The sequence below is a fragment of the Periplaneta americana genome, chromosome 1, assembly GCF_040183065.1.
Source record: "Periplaneta americana isolate PAMFEO1 chromosome 1, P.americana_PAMFEO1_priV1, whole genome shotgun sequence".
In the NCBI taxonomy this organism is placed as follows: domain Eukaryota; kingdom Metazoa; phylum Arthropoda; class Insecta; order Blattodea; family Blattidae; genus Periplaneta; species Periplaneta americana.
Genome location: NC_091117.1, coordinates 181,553,567 through 181,573,825, shown reverse-complemented (window position 1 = coordinate 181,573,825; position 20,259 = coordinate 181,553,567). Strand labels below are relative to the sequence as shown.

The window sequence follows — 20,259 nt, the reverse complement described above, 5'->3', positions numbered from 1 at the left end:
CCCAACTAACACACTATATGCATTTCTGGATTCGCCCATTCGTACTACATGCCCTGCCCATCTCAAACGTCTGGATTTAATGTTCTTAAATATGTCAGGTGAAGAATACAATGCGTGCAGTTCTGTATTGTGTAACTTTCTCCATTCTCCTGTAACTTTATCCCTCTTAGTCCCAAATATTTTCCTAAGCACCTTATTCTCAAACACCCTTAACCTGTGTTCCTCTCTCAAAGTGAGAGTCCAAGTTTCACAACCATAAAGAACAACCGGTAATATAACTGTTTTATAAATTCTAATTTTCAGATATTTTGACAGCAGACTGGATGATAAATCTTCTCAACCGAATAATAACAGGCATTTCCCATATTTATTCTGTGTTTAATTTCCTCCCGAGTATCATTTATATTTGTTACTGTTGCTCCAAGATATTTGAACTTCTCCACCTCTTCAAAAGATAAATTTCCAATTTTTATATTTCCATTTCGTACAATATTCTCGTCACGAGACATAATCATATACTTTGTCTTTTCGGGATTTACTTCCAAACCTATCTCTTTACTTGCTTCAAGTAAAATTCCCGTGTTTTCCCTAATCGTTTGTGCATTTTCTCCTAACATTCACGTCATCCGCATAGACAAGCAGCTGATGTAACCCGTTCAATTCCAAACCCTCTCTGTTATCCTGGACTTTCCTAATGACATACTATAGAGCAAAGTTAAAAAGTAAAGGTGAATTGGAAACGCATCTGACAGAAACTGACCTATACGAGCTCTGCTCTACGTTTCACTGAGACACATTTTAATTAATCGAACTAGTTTCTTGGGAATACCAAATTCAATAAGAATATCATATAAAACTTCTCTCTTAACAGAGTCATATGCCTTTTTGAAATCTATGAATAACTGATGCACTGCACCCTTATACTCCCATTTTTTCTCCATTATCTGTCGAATACAAAATATCTGGTCAATAGTTGATCTATTACGCCTAAAACCACACTGATGACCCCTAATAATTTCATCTACATATGGAGTTAATCTTCTCAAAAGAATATTGGACAAAATTTTGTACGACGTCAACAAAAGTGATATTCCTTAAATTAAAGATGTATACAAGACAAAACTAAACACACTGGAAGAACTGAAACTTAATATCCGGCAGGAGATTGCCGTCATTTGTCAAAGATAACTACAGCGAATTATGGATACTTTCTTTGAACACGTGCCAGAAATGTGTGGACGGCGGCTAGTTTCAGCATCACCTTTCATAAAATCACTAAGTGAGTAACTTTTCAAATGCTTTTATCCTATATATCGTTAAGGAAATTATATACAGTATGTCTAGTTGCATCACTGTCAGTTTACGATACCTGCATAAAGCACGCTCGACGATAGCTCGCGGGTTCGCACTTGAGTGACTCTCTATATATGAACAGAGTGGAAAGATTAGTTTCATAGAGGCTATTCGATGTTGGTCATGCATCAATTTTTACGCCCACCTTGGCACCTTCAACATAATATATTTGCTGTATTTAGAATTTTTTTTTTCTCTTCACTGACCTCGTACTCTTGAAACTTAAATGCTGATAACGTCTGTGACAAGGTTCATGTGTACGTGTCGTAAACCAGCTTTTTTCTTCCCTTTGTCATGGCCCTGTTTTACAATCTGTTTTCTCCACTCAAAGTAGCCTGTCTCAGAGGAGGTACAGTAAGACTATTTGCATCGGTGGCGTTTCATTACTCGGGTAAAATTTCTTGCCTCTCTTAGACTTGTTTATTGAAGTTTTCTGTTCGGAGAGGCATTTACTGTACACCAGCCAGAAGGAAACGTAGTTTTCGGGAGGGGGTACTATGACGCAGCATTGCGACCTCTCACAATCTATTGCGGAAACCCTCATGCTGGGTGCATTTCCAAACCCACACCGGCTGACAACACTAAGGTTCGCTGCGTACTCAGGTTTCGAGCAAACCATCCCACTTGTCGCTAGGGCAGGCCTCTGCTTACCTCACGAGTCGGCGTTCGGGGAATGCTATGGAATGACGACTAACTTGGAGGAATGGTGACGAAATGTAGAAATGGTGACGGAATGATGTAGATGCCTAATATAGGGAAACGGAGAACCCCGAGAAAAAAACCCCAACTGCGACCTTTTCCGCCATAAGTGTCACTATGGATTTTCCAATGAAAAATCCCAGGCCTGACCGAGATTCGAACCCGCCTGCGTGACAGGCTAGAGGTCTGACTACTCTGCAACTGCATGGGGTATTAATGCTAGGGCTATTCTCAGCTCTTCGTACTTGACTGCAATGGTGACGCACCCGGTATAGTCTACTAAAATAAAAAATGTGTAGCAGGTGGCAGCGATAAGTAAGCCTGAGGCTGTCTTCATCCCTGACTCTGAGCTCCCTCATGAAGGAGGAAATACTTTAGAACTATAGAGAGACTATTAATACTTTTATCTCATAACGTAACGTTATATATGGCTCAATATTTCTTGTATTTTTCCCCCTCCTACTGGCTGGCGTAGAGTAGACTGCCCCCTCCTCTACTTAAAAATTAATGAGATATTACTAATCTATCAGTTGAAGTCAATTACTGACATATGTGTCGGAAACATTCCACCATAGATGAGACGTGTCTATTTATAATATTATAGTTTAAGAATTGATCACGTATCTTAAAACTTGAATATTATAGTTTAAGAATTGCTCACGTATCTTAGAACTTTGAAAATATCAAGAGAATTAACATAATTGAATATTATAGTTTAAGAATTGCTCGCGTAATTATCTTATAACTTTGAAAATATCAAGAAGAATAACATAATTGAGTATTATAGTTTAAGAATTGCTCACGTATCTTAGAACTTTGAAAATATCACGAGGAATAACATAATTGAGTATTATAGTTTAAGAATTGCTCACGTATCTTAGAACTTTGAAAATATCACGAGGAATAAAATAATTGAGTATTATAGTTTAAGAATTGCTCACGTATCTTAGAACTTTGAAAATATCACGAGGAATAACGTAATTGAGTATTATAGTTTAAGAATTGCTCACGTATCTTAGAACTTTGAAAATATCACGAGGAATAACATAATTGAGTATTATAGTTTAAGAATTGCTCACGTATCTTAGAACTTTGAAAATATCACGAGGAATAACATAATTGAGTATTATAGTTTAAGAATTGCTCACGTATCTTAGAACTTTGAAAATATCACGAGGAATAACATAATTGAGTATTATAGTTTAAGAATTGCTCACGTATCTTAGAACTTTGAAAATATCACGAGGAATAACGTAATTGAGTATTATAGTTTAAGAATTGCTCACGTATCTTAGAACTTTGAAAATATCACGAGGAATAACATAATTGAGTATTATACTTTAAGAATTGCTCACGTATCTTAGAACTTTGAAAATATCACGAGGAATAACATAATTGAGTATTATAGTTTAAGAATTGCTCACGTATCTTAGAACTTTGAAAATATCACGAGGAATAACATAATTGAGTATTATAGTTTAAGAATTGCTCACGTATCTTAGAACTTTGAAAATATCACGAGGAATAACATAATTGAGTATAATAGTTTAAGAATTGCTCATGTATCTTAGAACTTTGAAAATATCACGAGGAATAACGTAATTGAGTATTATAGTTTAAGAATTGCTCACGTATCTTAGAACTTTGAAAATATCACGAGGAATAACATAATTGAGTATTATAGTTTAAGAATTGCTCACGTATCTTAGAACTTTGAAAATATCACGAGGAATAACATAATTGAGTATTATAGTTTAAGAATTGCTCACGTATCTTAGAACTTTGAAAATATCACGAGGAATAACGTAATTGAGTATTATAGTTTAAGAATTGCTCGCGTATCTTATAACTTTGAAACTGTCAAGAAGAATAACATAATTCAATATTATAGTTTAAGAATTGATCACGTATCTTAAAACTTGAATATTATAGTTTAAGAATTGTTCACGTATCTTAGAACTTTTAAAATATCAAGAGAAATAACAGAATCGAATATTATAGTTTAAAAAGCTCACGTAACTTAGAACTTTGAAAATATCAAGAGGAATAACAGCATTGAATATTATAGTTTAAGAATTGCTCGCTAATTATCTTATAACTTTGAAAATATCAAGAAGAATAACATAATTGAGTATTATAGTTTAAGAATTGCTCACGTATCTTAGAACTTTGAAAATATCACGAGGAATAACATAATTGAGTATTATAGTTTAAGAATTGCTCACGTATCTTAGAACTTTGAAAATATCACGAGGAATAACAGAATTGAATATTATAGTTTAAGAATTGCTCACGTATCTTAGAACTTTGAAAATATCAAGAGGAATAACAAAATTGAATATTATAGTTTAAGAATTGCTCACGTATCTTAGAACTTTGAAAATATCAAGAGCAATAACAGAATTGAATTTTATAGTCTAAGAATTGCTTACGTATCTTAGAACTTTGAAAATATCAAGAGCAATAACGAAATTGAATATTATGGTTTAAGAGTTGCTCACGTATCTTAGAACTTTGAAAATATCAAGAGTAATAACAGAATTGAATATTACACTAATAAATCCCAACATAAACCTCGGGACAGATTCTTTGGCGCGACCACTGTATTAAAATGGATTTGAGGGAGATGGGATATGAGGTTAAGGACCGAATTAGTCTTGCTCAGGATAGGGACCGATGGCGAGCTTGTGTAACGGTGACAATGGACCTCCAGGTTCGTTAAAAGTTATTTCTAAGTATATAAGTTTAAGAGTTGCTTATGTATCTTTGAACTTTGAATATATCATGAGGAATAACAGAATTGATCATAGACCTATAAGCAGAACTGAAAATGCACATAATGTAAACTACCGGAAGAAGAAGTCCAGGGAAACCCTAAATGATAAGAGTCAATTAGTAGTAATTGACATTAATAAGTAATATAATACAATTGTTGTTTATTGGAACTGATACAGGTTATAATGACATAGTGGTGGTAGTGTAGTAATGGTGTTGATGTTGAAGTATCTCAGTTGATACCTGATGTTTCCCTTACTTTTGAGTTACAATACGAGTATGTAACTCGAGAAAGTGAACACTATTGAATGCAAAGAGTTTCTCTAGCCGTAATATTGTGACAAGTAACGCAGCGTGTAATTGCAGCATTAAGATCGCGATGTCTTCACACATCGTTCAAACGCGCCACAATATTTCATTCTGCACGCTCCATCACTCAGCTTGTCTTAGCGCTTCTTTTCTTTATATCATACTGTCGGCTCCACTCTTCTCAGTACTTGAGTAATTTCAGTCATATTTCTTATAGCTCTCGTAGCAAGTAACTGATTTTTCATCGTCGACACGTACTAAGAAAACTTGGAGGTTCTGTTCATTGCAGAAAAACTGGTTGTAAACCTGACAGAGATACAGCTTCTTGGAAGATTTGCCAGTAGAGAAACTTTAAAGCGTGTTTATGTACGGCTCTTGAAAATGTGTTCGCGGATCAAGAAATGTATGAGATTCCGACGAAGTAATTTGTTCTTTCGTTCTTTTTTAACTTCCACTCCTTTCCGTGTAAAAAGATGGCGCAGACATTAGAAAAACAAGTTTGTGTTTTCCTTTATGATTTATAGTGAAGAGAGCCAGTTCTTCTAAGATCGAGAACCATTTTGACATTCATAAGCAACTATTCTTTAACCTCACATACAACGACTATAATTACTATTACCGCTATTATGGTAACCAGTACTAAGACTGTATTTACTATTTATAAACTATCATTACAGCTACTATGTTTACTGTTACCTCAAGTGTCATTAATTTAACTAGAGATCCTATTTTGCGATGAATTATTATCTTAAATTTCGGTATAAAAACTGTTAATTTCATTGTTATTTCATATACACACAAAACATAAATTCGTCGATATTTCGCATTTAAAAATGACTTATTGACTCTCGTCATGCAAAATGCGTTACTGAATATTCCTACAAAGACTAGAGGGTTGTATCATCAAGGAAATCTTAAACATGTCAACTAATAATACCGATATCATTATTATTGCCTCTGCTCCAAGAATTATTGACACTAATAATAATAATAATAATAATAATAATAATAATAATAATAATAATAATAATAATAATAACTGCCTCCCATTGGAGGTAGCCCAAAAGGACTCAGTATACTCTCCTACATGAATTTTACAATATTAAATGTTTACATAAATTTTGTAGAAGAAAATTAAAATAAACATATATGAATTATAAAGTTAAGAAAAGAAAAAAAAATTAAACCGAGTGAATATGATGACTCAGAATTTGGCAAGAGCGTTTCAAAACTGAAGTTATGATGTCAGGAGTAAGTGTCTATAGTAGTTCAAAAGTATTCCTGAAGCTTTCAAAGAACTTGGGAATCACACCACGAGCTCTAATAAGAAGACCAATCACCTCAATTAGTATCATTATCACTTTTAATATTGTCATCAGGTTTATGAAAACTAGCATATAGTTGCTACTTGTTTAGTTATAAGTGAAAATAAATGTATTTTACTTTCCCAACTGACATTATAAAGAAGTAAGCATTTAAATATTTTAATTAACATCTACTGAACATTTAGAAAGGAGCATGTGTTTAATTCTTCTACAAAGCGATCTGACATTCTCTACGGCACTAGGCGGCAAGCGGGCCCGGTGTCAGCGCTTGATATTCCCGGTGAACGGGGTCCGCTACAGTCGCACGCTACAGTCTTTCGCTGTCCCTGCCTTCAAGGACACAGCACATGGTTACATTGCAACTGATAGCTGCTGTTCAGTTGTCTATGAGCTCTGTTAACTTTGTATTGATGTACGCACATCTTAGCTGAAGATAGAAGATTGTGGCTTGATAAGCCACCACAAAATTTACATTACAACAAAGGATTTATCTTATCGATTGTTACTTGATACCTAACAATTGTGGAACAGTGCGATGACGATTTGCAATGCAATATTCTGGTGTTTCCGTTCCACATAGGGCGACTATATTAAACTTCGTAAACAAGTTTAGAGAAGCAGGATCAGTTCTGAATAAACGTGGAAAGAGAAACCCAAATGTACTTACTGAGGAAAAACTCGATGAGATAGGAAAGGTTAGAACATTCTCCTCGAAAATCTCTCTGCCGTCTCTCACAAGAAACGGATGTTTCGAAAACCATAGCATTTAGAGCCACTGAAAACCTGAGAAATCACTAGTATTGTTTTTCTTTCGTCTGCTTAATTGATAGAATTCGTTGTGCAGTATACAAATGCAGTTGTTGCCTGAAAATTCGCAGTTTAAGAATGTACCTTACATGAGCGATGTTTCTTTCTTTCCGTAGCGTGATGCATTATACTTGTTATTTCCTTCATAGTCTAATTCAGACAGTGCCAGTTGAAAACGGAATTCTAAGCGAGCAACTGTATAATATTTTTCGTGCTTTTGCGCCATTGATGTATTAGCATTATTTTTACGTGTAATATTCACATTTAAAAAGCTCACCTTTGACATGCAAATCCTGCACATTGCCTTATTTATATGCAGAATGTTCCCTTTCCAGTAGGAAGTTGCATGTATACGAAACAAATTTTATTTAGTCTCTGAATTATGCAATATATTATTTGCACAGAAAGGGTTGATGTTGAATTTTCAACATTAGACCTACTAAAGTTTCCAACGTCGGAACTCTCTTCGTCTTTTGATAAAAGGAAGAGAGGTGCCGTCTCCTCATTTGAAACATTATTTGATGCTCATGTATAGGTAAATATAATGTTGACATATTTAGAAATTCATCTTTTATAATTGCGAACTTGTATTTGTTTCAGTTACGAGCCGAAAAGGAGAAATTCGGGCAATGGAAAGATAAACTCGAACGAGAGAAGAATGAGGCGTACAGACAGGTGAGTGCTTTCGCTGTGGCTCAAAAGATTAAAACAGTTAAATGTTAACAATTATACATTGACATAATTCGTGAAATAATATTGAAAGTGGCCACAGGAGACTGTCCTCGATCCAGTTTTTTTTAATATACAGGATGTTTCCGAAGTGGTGTTACAAACTTTCAGGGATGATGGCGAAGGGCATATGTATCAATTTGAGATAAGGAACCATGGTCCGGAAATGACTGAGTCGAAAGTTATAAGCAAAAATAGTTGTGTGGAAATGGAATTGTAATTTCGCACCTCGTGCCCTCCTTCCCTTAACCTTTGGAACAGTCGTGGAAAGATGGTATGGGCCGGAGTCTCCTACGTGGGTACTTGCCCGATACAATCTGTGAGCTTATCTACTGTTCCCATTGGCTCATCCGTATTTGAAAATCAGTTTTGCTTATTTCGTTCTCGTGTACTCCTCCATTTCACTATAACTGATCGACTGCACACTGCAACTTGTACACATACACTGCTGTCTACAGAAGTGCATATCAGGACCGACCATGTCCGTTACACATTACGCTATCTGCATTGCTTTAGTGTAGTTTCCTGTCCCCATCCCTCAGACAGCGCACTGAATGGAATACTATAAGTAGACAACGTAAACAACGTCAGATGAATACAGTATGTGTAAGATGTAGCTACAGATAAATACACATAAATAAGTAGTACAGAGGAATAAAATTATTTAATTTCCATAGAACTATTTTTGCTTGTAACTTTCGACTCGGTCTTTCCGGACCAGGGATCCTCATCTCAAATTGATACATGTGCCCTTCGCCATCATCCCTGAAAGTTTGTAACACCATCTCGGAAAAACCCTGTATATTAATGATTTATTGGCAATTAATTTAAAGAAATTCAATGCTGAGACATTTTCGTATGCGAATGACACGGTTGTTATTTTTGCAGGTAAAACTTGGGATGATACCTACTTTAGTGCAAATAATGGTATCACATTGATTAAAAATTGGTTTGATTCCAACCTACTTAAATCATTCTAAAACTACGGTTGTACCATTTTCTTTAACATCTGTTTGTATGAAATCTCCTGATTCACTCGTGTATTTAAAAATTCATACATCCAATTGTTCTTCTAATTCTTGTAACTGTCCTGTTCTAAATTAATCCCCTCAAATTCAGTGTCTCGGAATAATAATCGACTAACACTTACGTTGGGATAAAATGTTATTTTTCTGTGCAATAGATTAAGAAAAATTATTCACTATTTTGTCACCCTACGAAATTACTTGACTGTCCATACTTTACGACTGATTTACCTCGTATTAGCACAAGGTATATTACAATATGGCGCTATAGGATGGGGTAGTGCTTATAGTACCTCCCTCATGCCAATAATTTGTTTACGAGCATAAAATCCAACATCCCTAGCTCAGATGTGGGAACACTAAGAACTATCCTCCATTGGAGAAGCCATTGCCCTATGTGGGATTTCAAGATTATTATTATTATTATTATTATTATTATTATTATTATTATTATTATTATTATTATGTACGTTTGATAAATGTACGTTAGAAAATAATTAATAATATTTAATGTGAAGGGCGACATTTACTTCTGATATGACTGCAGAAAATACCGTACTTGAATAAAATGTTACTACATACAATAGCTATGTCTTAGCAAAATGTTTTATATAACTGTCTTTACAATAATTGTGTGGCAATTCATAAACTTTTGCATAACAACTGTATAACAGGGTCACCGTTAGGATAAAACATGCACCAAAAGATTATATAGTAGAAATTTTTAAAATAGCTAAAATGATGTATGCTTGGTTACAATAGATACTGAAGTACAATCTAGTAAAATTTCAATTCAGTGTTATAGTTACGTTTTCTTGCTTTGAACTCATTAACCAAAATAGAAATCACTTATAAAGCTCTTACCTACGTTGGCTTGCATCATCTTTACAAAGCGGGTGACGCAAGTTCATGACATAGCTCTGTCTCACATAATTTGCTGTAGACTGTTCTTGAAATCAAACTGATATGAAAGCAGTGGGAGACAATCCGTCTCACCCGACCGCTCAATGTGGTAGGAAAGGTTGTCATGTTTTTTTAACGTCTCAACTACGTTTAGCCTTCCATCAAATGATTTTTGACGTAGGCAATAGCAAACAGAAGTGTAAGGAAAAACTCTGTTTGAAAACATACGCGTAACTCACTGTAGAAATATATCTTATTCTGAATTGGAGTGGTTTTGAGAATGGTGTGACGTCCAGTGACTACCTCCCCATCCCTATTACCTCGTGCATATATGTCTCCTTGCGTCATCTCACAGAGTTTCTCAGTGCTGATACTTTGACAGTAAACACGTTTTCGTGGTATTTGCCAGAGTTCTTGGACTATTGGAATGTCTTTGTGAGCTCCAAATTCTCGTTCGCAACTGTGATCACTCCGGAATTCGACGTCACATTGAACTATTGAAGGAATTTCAATAATTTTGAAGGTAAGGAACAGACGGTGAAAGATACGAGAATTTAAGACCTGGTAGTTACAAGAAACTGCAGGTTAAAGAATGAAGCTGTACGACTTAAATTGAAAAGTAGTAAGCTTAAATAAGGAAATATACACTAATAGAATAATACGGACTTTCGGGACGTTCTTAATTACGGAAAAAAGTATGAGGAATTTGGGACGACTTGAGAAGGAATGGCTTGCACAATTCCTAAAGTAAAAGAGGAAAAAAGATTATTATTTTTGTGTGTTACTTCACGACGCTGTATCAACATCTCAGGTTATTTAGCGTCTGAACGAAATGAAGGTGATAATGTCGGTGAAATGAATCCGAGGTCCACCACCGAAAGTTTCCCAGCATTTGCTCGTATTGGGTTGAGGGAAAACCCCGGAATAAACCTCAACCAGATGACTTGCCCCGACCGGGTTTCGCCGCTGTTCTTCAGTTGGTTCTCAAACAAAATATCAACAACGTGAGTAGGTTCCCCATGTTCAAATATCAACAACGTGAGTAGGTTCCCCATGATCAAATGAGTACCGTACCTCCTGGAAAAAGATTGGATGTAACATGTCCATCAAATATCAACAACGCAAGTCCCAAGACTGTGTGGGACGGAGATGTTAATCGATCATGTAGCACAGTAGTGGCAGTGTTCAAATATCAACAACGGGAATGAGATAGGCTAGTTGTTATTGCGTATAACGCCTCCTGTAATAATAATCGATCATGACTTGTGGCTTCATATACGTTAAAATATAAATACCGATCATAAATTTCAGTGATTAACAGAGTAGTGGCAGTTGAAGTACAGGACGACCGTGACTTCATATAGGCCTAGGCCTACGTTAAAATATAAATACCGATCATAAGTTTCAGTGATTAGCAGTAGCAGTGGAAGTAGAGGACAGTCGTTGTTCCGTATACGTTACACTATAAATACCGAAAATAAGTTTCAGTGATAGCAGAGTAGTGACAGTGAAAGTACAGGAGACGTTTGTTACAAATTTTTACCAGTAAAGAAATAAAATTATGAAGTTACTCGACGCAGCGTGTCCGTCAAGCACAAAACATTTTGAACCTATTACTACCGTAGACAGTAGTTGATGGTCCTAAGTGTGTACAAAATGAGAAGGAAATGTTTTCTGCCTTGGTCTAACGCGGGAACCAATTGCAGTACACAGATGAAATCAACTGGAACCAACTCGGGTGTAGCTCTGGGACGAACTGGGAACCGACTCACAGATTTCGGAACCAATTCCAGTACGCCCGGTTTCGCGGCCAAACGCGCTGACCATTACTCCGCAGGTGTGGAAGAAAAATATTATTATGATGGTAATTATGATGAGGAGGAGGAAGAGGGTAGGAGGAGAGTCGTTATATATGTAACCATGTCATGTAAGACTTTGGAGTGTGAACTCAAATTGAGTTCTAGAGTACTTAAGATATCGTCAACTTTACGTAATCGAGTTATTTTTTCTGTTTGTGAAGTTTGAAAATGTTTGCCATATACAATCTGAAACTAGTAAACAACGAATAATACCTCTATTTTAAATGGAAACAAATATGTGACGTGAAATCTTGAACGGCCGGTCTGATTATTACGTCTACAGCCGTTCAGAGTGAAGGTCGCCAGTTTCCGTACTTGTGTTTTTCAGTATGAAGGTATTGAGAGACCTATTTGGCTTTCATAGATTCCTAAAAAGAGCATGATTAATTAACGAGAAAGACAAAGTACAGTAAGTCATACAGGAAATTCAAATGATAAACATAATAGATTAGGAATTTCGTTAAGAGAGTGACGAGTCACATCGGGAATTAGAGTTCAGGTCCAGGAAATGCAACTGAAATTTGTAGTGGACGAGGACGTAGTTGGGGAACTTTCTCGGGTACTATAATTTCTCTTGTCACAATTTTACCACCACATTATCACTGTCCAATAAGAGAATTCCAGTTATTTAGTTGAGAAACAATTTACTGATTAAATGTTTGCATTTGATTAAAGACGCATGATAATGATATAGTTTGTATACAACTAGAAAATACCCTACCAAAAGAGTAGGATCAGAAAGCAGGTTATTATATACTGCTACCTAGAGGAAGTTTTCCATAAGTAACAGCGAAAATGTAATGGGTTTTCGCTTTAGTTTTGTACGCTGCATTTTGTTCATGCCGAATAGTGTTGGCTGCTGCTTCTGGCACGAAGGAGGCTATTAGCATTTTTCATGCTTCATAATTCCAGCCGTATCTTAGCTTTTTGATTTCGTTTGTGTTATGAAACTGATTGACTGAGCTTTCGAAATTTATAGTTAAAGACGTGTGTCTTCTCAAATAACCGAAAAATAGGTCCCTATATGGCGAGATATGACCGAGGAAGAACCTCGTAAAAACAGCTAATCAGCCCCAGCCTCGAATCAGAAGAGCAGATTCTCACCCCTGAATTATGCCGGCGGCTCCCTAGTCCAGATCGTCATCGATTCCTAGTGCATCTTAATTTCCCAGTCCTCGGTTCCCATCGCCTCTCTGAAGAATTGATCTAAGCTCATTCTCTTTTCCTCGCTCAGACGGCGTCCATTTTAATATTCTATGCGGCGACCTCTGTTTCTCCATCTTCTAATGTCTGAACCCATATCTGTTTCTCCCTCCTGCAGTTCCACACTGAAGTATTATATTCTCTTTGACATATTATATTACTTCGTTCTTCATATTCCTATAATTCTTCTTAGATAGCCCATGCGAAATACTGTAAGGCTCCTTTTCAATCCGTAGGGAGTACACAATTTCACTTCTCGTGTTACAAATGGGATTCATATCAAATATTTTCAAATAAATGCAATAAATTTCTGTAACACGAAACTGAATAGTGTTACTCTAATTCTATTAACTTTATTCTCACATATAAGGTTTTCGTCAATATTATTACGAGCCATTTCAGTTGTCAATAGAGTAAAGGCTGGTTTACAATAAACCTGGAACGGAAACGACAACGAGAACGGAAATATTGTTAAAATAAATGTATTTAAATGTAAGCATTCACAATAGTTAATTGTGAATGCTCACATTTAAATACATTTATTTAACAATATTTCCTTTCTCGTTCTCGTTGTCGTTTCCGCTCCCGGTTTATTGTGAACCAGCCTTAATTCATAACTTACGTTACAGAAGAATAGGATAGGTAGAGGGTTGTAAAACATGTAAAGGATGTGTGTCCGCTTTTGTGTTGTTATGGTGCTACAGTCGTTGTAGTGGTGGGAGATTTAAAACGTTAGTTTTATTTTCTTCGTATCGTAAATAAAAAATATGTTAAATCCTGAAATATTTGTGAAGAAACGTGAAGCTCATATCAAAACATAACTTTCCTGTCTTCTCAATCAACAAATCTAAGTCAAGTTTCGATGTTATCGGACACATTTGCGTCCAGTCTCACGGTCTACAAGCTCCCCGGATCTTATTCCGAATGAAATCAAAAGATTTTATTAAAATATACATATTTTCTTGGCCTACTCGTAACGGGAGATGACGCTCTCTGCAGCTTACGTAGACCCTAAATATTGGGTGTACGCTGTTATTTTGTAGGTGTGTTTTTAATTCGAAGTGCAACATTTTTGCAATATTGTGTTTATTTTTATTTCTACTGTGTACATTTTTTATTGAATTATCCGCTTCTGTTTTTGTGTGATTCGTATTTGATTCTAACAATGTTAATATGTATTCCATTATGTTTATTTTTTTATGAGGTACATTTTATGTGCCTAAATTGTATCAGTAGTCTATGTAATTACTTAATTCCGATCCAGTTGTATGTTCAACTATGTAAGCAAGTTTTAATCCTGATTGAGTGTAAGAGAAGGCCTTACGGCCTTAACTCTGCCAGGTTAAGTAAACCCATTATTATTATTATTATTATTATTATTATTATTATTATTATTATTATTTGTAAATATTTTAAAGTGACCAGGGTGCCCTAAAATTCATCGACATATGTTGTTTCTTAACATATAGAATATTTGTTGTAAAAATATAGTAGTTTGTATTTATTTTGTATATAAGCTAATGAGAACAAAAGCTGAAAGCTGTTTGAGTAAACATTTAGTGAGCTTACATAATGTACTCTTTGCTTCATATTACAAAATGAAGAGAAAAATTGTAAAACGTGAAAACACTGATATCTTATTGAAGTCCCACACTGCAGCTCATTACAACTAGGCCAAAAATATATATCTTCATAAAATCTTGTATTTCATTCTCTTCAGGGAAATACTGTCATGAAATCATCACTAAAAATGAGGCGGACACATCTATAGAATATACAGACGTACAAATATATTAATATCATAAACACAATAAACTCGTTTTGGCTAAAATTGGACTAGTGTGATTTCTCAAATAACCGATTCTATTCATTTATTTCTTACAGCTACCCTTCTAGATGCCTACAATACCGTATTTAAGCAAAAAAAACTCGCGAAATAACGCGAAATTTGGATCATTGTGCGAAATACGCCGTAACCACGAAATATAGACTACCCCATCTATCGCAAAAACTACGAAATAGGCCTGTGCACGATGTGAAGGGGTTTCGGGGAGACTAGTAAAGGATCACAGTAAATTTGATGTGAATTCTTTGCAGACAGAGAGGTTTCCTACGTCTACTGTGGGCTGTGAGAGGAGCTTCTCTGCGTATACGAAAGTACTTACTGACTATTGCACTCTTCGTGTGGGCAATGCTTAGCTCATATTTGGAGGTACTGATATGTGATAAGTATAAGGAGAAAAAGTAACAAAAACTTATATATTAGACGTAGGTAATATAATACAATTAATTGACAACTTACTTCACGAAATACCTACCAAAATAGTAGTAGGTTTAACACCGAAATAGCTACCGGCGTAACTCACACGATGGCACTTCGTATAATTTCAGTTACAAGTTTACTATAAGCACTGTTGAAATTTTTTAGAGCCGATTTTTTTGCCTAATTTTCCTAGGCCTTTTCATGAGAGATGAAACAATTGACGCGCTCTTGTACAAGAATTCATTCCGCTTTATAGTCTTATTTTTAGACATTCAGAGAGCAGTAAATAATTTTGTATGTATGTATTTAGTCACACTGCAAATGGGTATATACCCGGTGGCAGTGGTAACTAATTACACCCAATAATGACAATAATAAACACAATTAATAAAAAATACAATTATTAATAATGAATTAATAATAATAATAATAATAATAATAATAATAATAACAATAGTAATAATAATAACAGGGAGTATCCTAAATTAAATGAAGCACGATAACTTAAAATAACATACGATCACTTAAATAACATTTTTAAAGTAAATCTAATTTGTATCTTAACCTTAAGTTCGAACTACTACCCACGAGTATATGTTCATACCTGCACAAGTACCTTCCAACACTACACTCATTTCGCTGACAACTCACTTACTGCACTGGAACTAAGACATATTTCACTGATTCTATCCTGATTTCACTAACACTTCAAAAACATTTCACTGTTCAAATACTTTGCACTGCCACTATAAACTATAAAGCTTCACTGACAGAAACACATTTCATTTACACAACACACTTCACTGACACAACACACTTCTTCACTGATGCAACACTTCAATAACAAACATTAATTACACCCTTTAAATAGTGTGTGTAATATACTACCGTCTATTACGAAAGTCCTTAGGCCTATTTTTAAATACATTTTTGGTTATTGGTAAAGCCTTTAGTAAGTCTGCAGGTAAAGAATTCCAGTCCCTGATAGTACGATTGAGAAAAGAAAACTTTCCAATGTCCATCGTCTGTCTTCTTTCCCTCAATTTATATGAGTGGTCGTTCCTTGAAGAGTAATTTGGCGGCTACAACCTATTTTTTTATTTCTCTCCAGGCAGGCTCACCTCTGTATGTTTTGAACATTGCGCATAATCGAATTCGCGTTCTCCTGTCCGTGAGTGTGTCACATTTTAATGGTTAATTATTACAACGCTTGGGAGCCCGTTTTTTAATCTTTTAGTGTCTTAATATGTTCTAATCTGTAAGGATCCCAAGGATGATATAATAATAATAATAATAATAATAATAATAATAATAATAATAATAATAATAATAATAATAATAATAATTTATCGTTAGTAAATTGCGTTGACGACACTGCTCCCTAAAATTCGTTTAGCCTACTTCTGAATGAAGTTAACAAGTCGAAACACATGCTTGTTTATACACTCAGGCACTTGCTGTCTCCTAGAGTAACAACGTACGGAATTAATTGGAGCGCTGCTTCTTTATTGTGAAAGGTAGGCGATCGTATCGCAAGCGTGTGGCATAATTTACATCTGCAATGTTCGCTTGTTATGTGTGCAGCTGAAGCGGCAGGCCGCGGAGTCCGAGGCTACGCGCCGGGGACTAGAACGAGCCCGCCAGGAAGTCGTGCGCCAGGTGACTGCCATTGCCGCCGAAAAAGACTCCCTCGAGAAAGAGGTAAGTGTATCGAAATGTAGCTATTCTCTTCACAGTACACCATGTTGTGACTCCTTTATGTTCTTGGATTCTGACAGTATTCATAATATGGAAAAATTGTACGAGTAATATCCACGTACGTACAATAAGCAGCATTAAAACCTCTCATTATAAATTTAGATCAGCGGTGACCAAAACTCGAGCTGCAGTGATTACATGCGACAGACAGCCTATAAGGAGACGGAGGAAAGGTACAGTGGAACTCCACAAATAGACACAGCAATGGTCCGTGTACGAGACGAGGTACGAAACTCTGTCTTTCTACGGAGTACTGCGGACATTGGTAAACATAAGGGCTGTACAATGTTTTTTATGGCGTGCGGGCCGAAACAAATAATTAACGTACATAATTTTAAATAATATGTTGTAGTATATCGTCGTCGTCCCTGCAATAACTCCTATATGCGAAATATACAGGGACATCATTTTATTTTTACTAACATTTTTAATATTAACCTGTCTATACCTTTAGAGAACCGGAAACACCGCTTGCTCCCTCCTCCAAGACTGGAGTTCGATGATACTGGCGTAAAACACAAATCACTCTACTAGGTATAGGAAGGAAAAAAAGTAGTTCATCCATTTACGTAAACTAGGAAATATCGCGATTTTGAGTTTGATAATTTTCATTAGGTTTTTCTTTAATCAAAGTACAGTACGGTATTAAGAATAAGTGTTTTTACTCACGAAGTGAGTTATCCATGCGAACGTATTCATTATGCAGTGTATATTATACTGTCTACAGCACATTAGCGTACAATATACAGAAAGAAGTTACATTGAAAAATAATCATAATATGAATATTTAAACACAATTTTGAAAATGGTGGCCGTTCATTTCGATACAGGGTTCAGTTCTTTTGTGCATATTATCACACTATAGACTATTGCATCTAATTCCAATTGCCAGTTTCGTCCTTAGTACTAGTAACTCATGTTGAAATAATTCTGTACCTACTCTACGTACTGTAAATTCAATCTTCACTTCTGCCCGACCCGAAAATATAAAATTACTCAGACATACTATCTACTGTCCGTCCTAGTGGTTATGCCGCAGGATTGTAGAAAGGGAGGAAATCACGTGACAGTTAATTACTTAGCGAGGCCCTTTTATTTAAGTTAAATTAAACAGCTGTATAATATTACGTAAACTTCCAATTCCTAAGAGAAATTAATGTTTTCAGAAAAGAGCTAAGACAGCCCAGCTATTACAGGGGGGCGAGCAGAAGCAGGTGGGGGAAATCGGGATGCGACGTAGGCAAACGGACAGTACCTGTGCGAAAATATGATTCAATATTGAAAGCTCTTTCGTCACTGGAAAACGCGAACATATTTCTGGAACGTACTATACTCAGTAACTCAGTACTGCTTACTATCTGCGGTCTTGGTTCTGTGTGGAGTTGGAACTTCCTTAGTAGAAGAGGTGGGAGTGAAGTACATTCAAAAACTCAGGTACAATAAAAATTGAAGTAAAAATAAAATAATATCCCTGTACAATTTTTCAGTAGGACGAAAAAACACATTTATTCATTCTATGGCAGCCGTATATAGGGGATTGTGAATTCTTACATTTTCGAAAGAAATAAATATAATTACATATATGAGATTTTATTATTTGCTGTATCACTGTTTAAGTTATTTAATAGAGCAAAAATCTGAAAATCGATAAATATGTCACATAGGAGTTATTGCAGGAACGACGACGATATGTAAAATATGTGACAAAACAAATCCGTGACTAAGTATAATATATACGAGATACATCTGAAACATAAAACAAACTTCTGGAGGAAAAACTCTCTAAATGTATCTACATACAGGGCTTTCATTTCAAAACTTCGCACTCTGAATAACTAGTTAATTAAATAGAATTCAATTTAAACAAGAAAACACGTAAATTTAGATATTGAGAGGGAAGCTTAATTGCATTTTAGATTTCACTTCCCATCCACAGCCATTCCCAATTTGAAATTTCAAATGGAACCCCTATATTTTTATACTTAAATATGAAAGAGCATTCAATTGTTTATACACCACATTCATTTGTTGTCGCATCTTTTATTTTCGTCCACACCTGTGGAGTAATGGTCAGCGCGTCTGGCCGCGAAACCAGGTGGCCCGGGTTCGATTCCCGGTCGGGACAAGTTACCTGGTTGACGTTTTTTCCGGGGTTTTCCCTCAACCCAATATGAGCAAATGCTGTGTAACTTTCGGTGCTGGACCCCGGATTCATTTCACCGGCATTATCACCTTCATCTCATTCAGACGCTAAATAACCGAAGATGTTGGTAAAGCGTCGTAAAATAACCTACTAAACAAACAAACAATCTTTTATTTTCTATCGTCACCTGACAACCTGAATTATTGTTATTGTTGATTAGAGCTGAAGAGAATAAAGCTACAAAAACTTATTCAGCATTTCTTGTAATAGTTGTGTTTGTGTATTAAATTATTTTAAAATGGTATTTACCCTTCAAGAGAGAACATAAATCATCCTTATTGATTAAATATAGGAAATTGCACAAAATAAGCTGTGTTTTCATTCTACATTCAACCGATAATAACAAAGCTTCCTATAATCACTACAGACTGCCTGGTGTTTAGATGAATTTTGATTTATCCCATGCACTGTTCTGATCGAAATGTCAAATTCTTGAGGGATGGCTCTGATTGATTCACCGTTTTTAAACCGTTCCAATAGTTGTAACTTCTGCTTCAACATAAGTACACATTTTTTGTTCCCTGCCTTGCTACCAACGTGTACGAGTATCTGCACACTACTGCACTGGTTCAACTGGTCAGCCCTGTGCAGCACGGGACAGGATGCGTTGACTTACCTTGTATCGTGAAGTATACGAGAGTGAGCATCTATTTGTGGAGTTCCACTGTACTAAGCATGAAAAATACAGGGACATCATTTTATTTTTACTAACATTTTTAATATTAACCTGTCTATACCTTTAGAGAACCGGAAACACCGCTTGCTCCCCCCTCCAAGACTGGAGTTCGATGATACTGGCGTAAAACACAAATCACTCTACTAGGTATAGGATGGAAGAAAAGTAGTTCATCCATTTACGTAAACTAGGAAATATCGCGATTTTGAGTTTGATAATTTTCATTAGGTTTTTCTTTAATCAAAGTACAGTACTGTATTAAGAATAAGTGTTTTTACCACGAAGTGAGTTATCCATGCGAACGTATTCATTATGCAGTGTATATTATACTGTCTACAGCACATTAGCGTACAATATACAGAAAGAAGTTAC

At 35.6% G+C, this 20,259-nt stretch overlaps 1 protein-coding gene across 3 annotated transcripts in view; it reads left to right on the top strand.

Moving 5' to 3' along the window:
- The window catches only part of LOC138704965 (uncharacterized), a 521,080-nt gene that overhangs the window by 422,282 nt on the left and 78,539 nt on the right, over positions 1-20,259 (top strand). For all 3 annotated transcript variants that reach the window (XM_069833445.1, XM_069833451.1, XM_069833459.1), the window contains exons 5-6: positions 7,869-7,943; positions 16,835-16,951. In XM_069833445.1, coding sequence (XP_069689546.1) covers positions 7,869-7,943; positions 16,835-16,951 — 192 coding nt within the window. The remainder of the gene's footprint in view (positions 1-7,868; positions 7,944-16,834; positions 16,952-20,259) is intronic.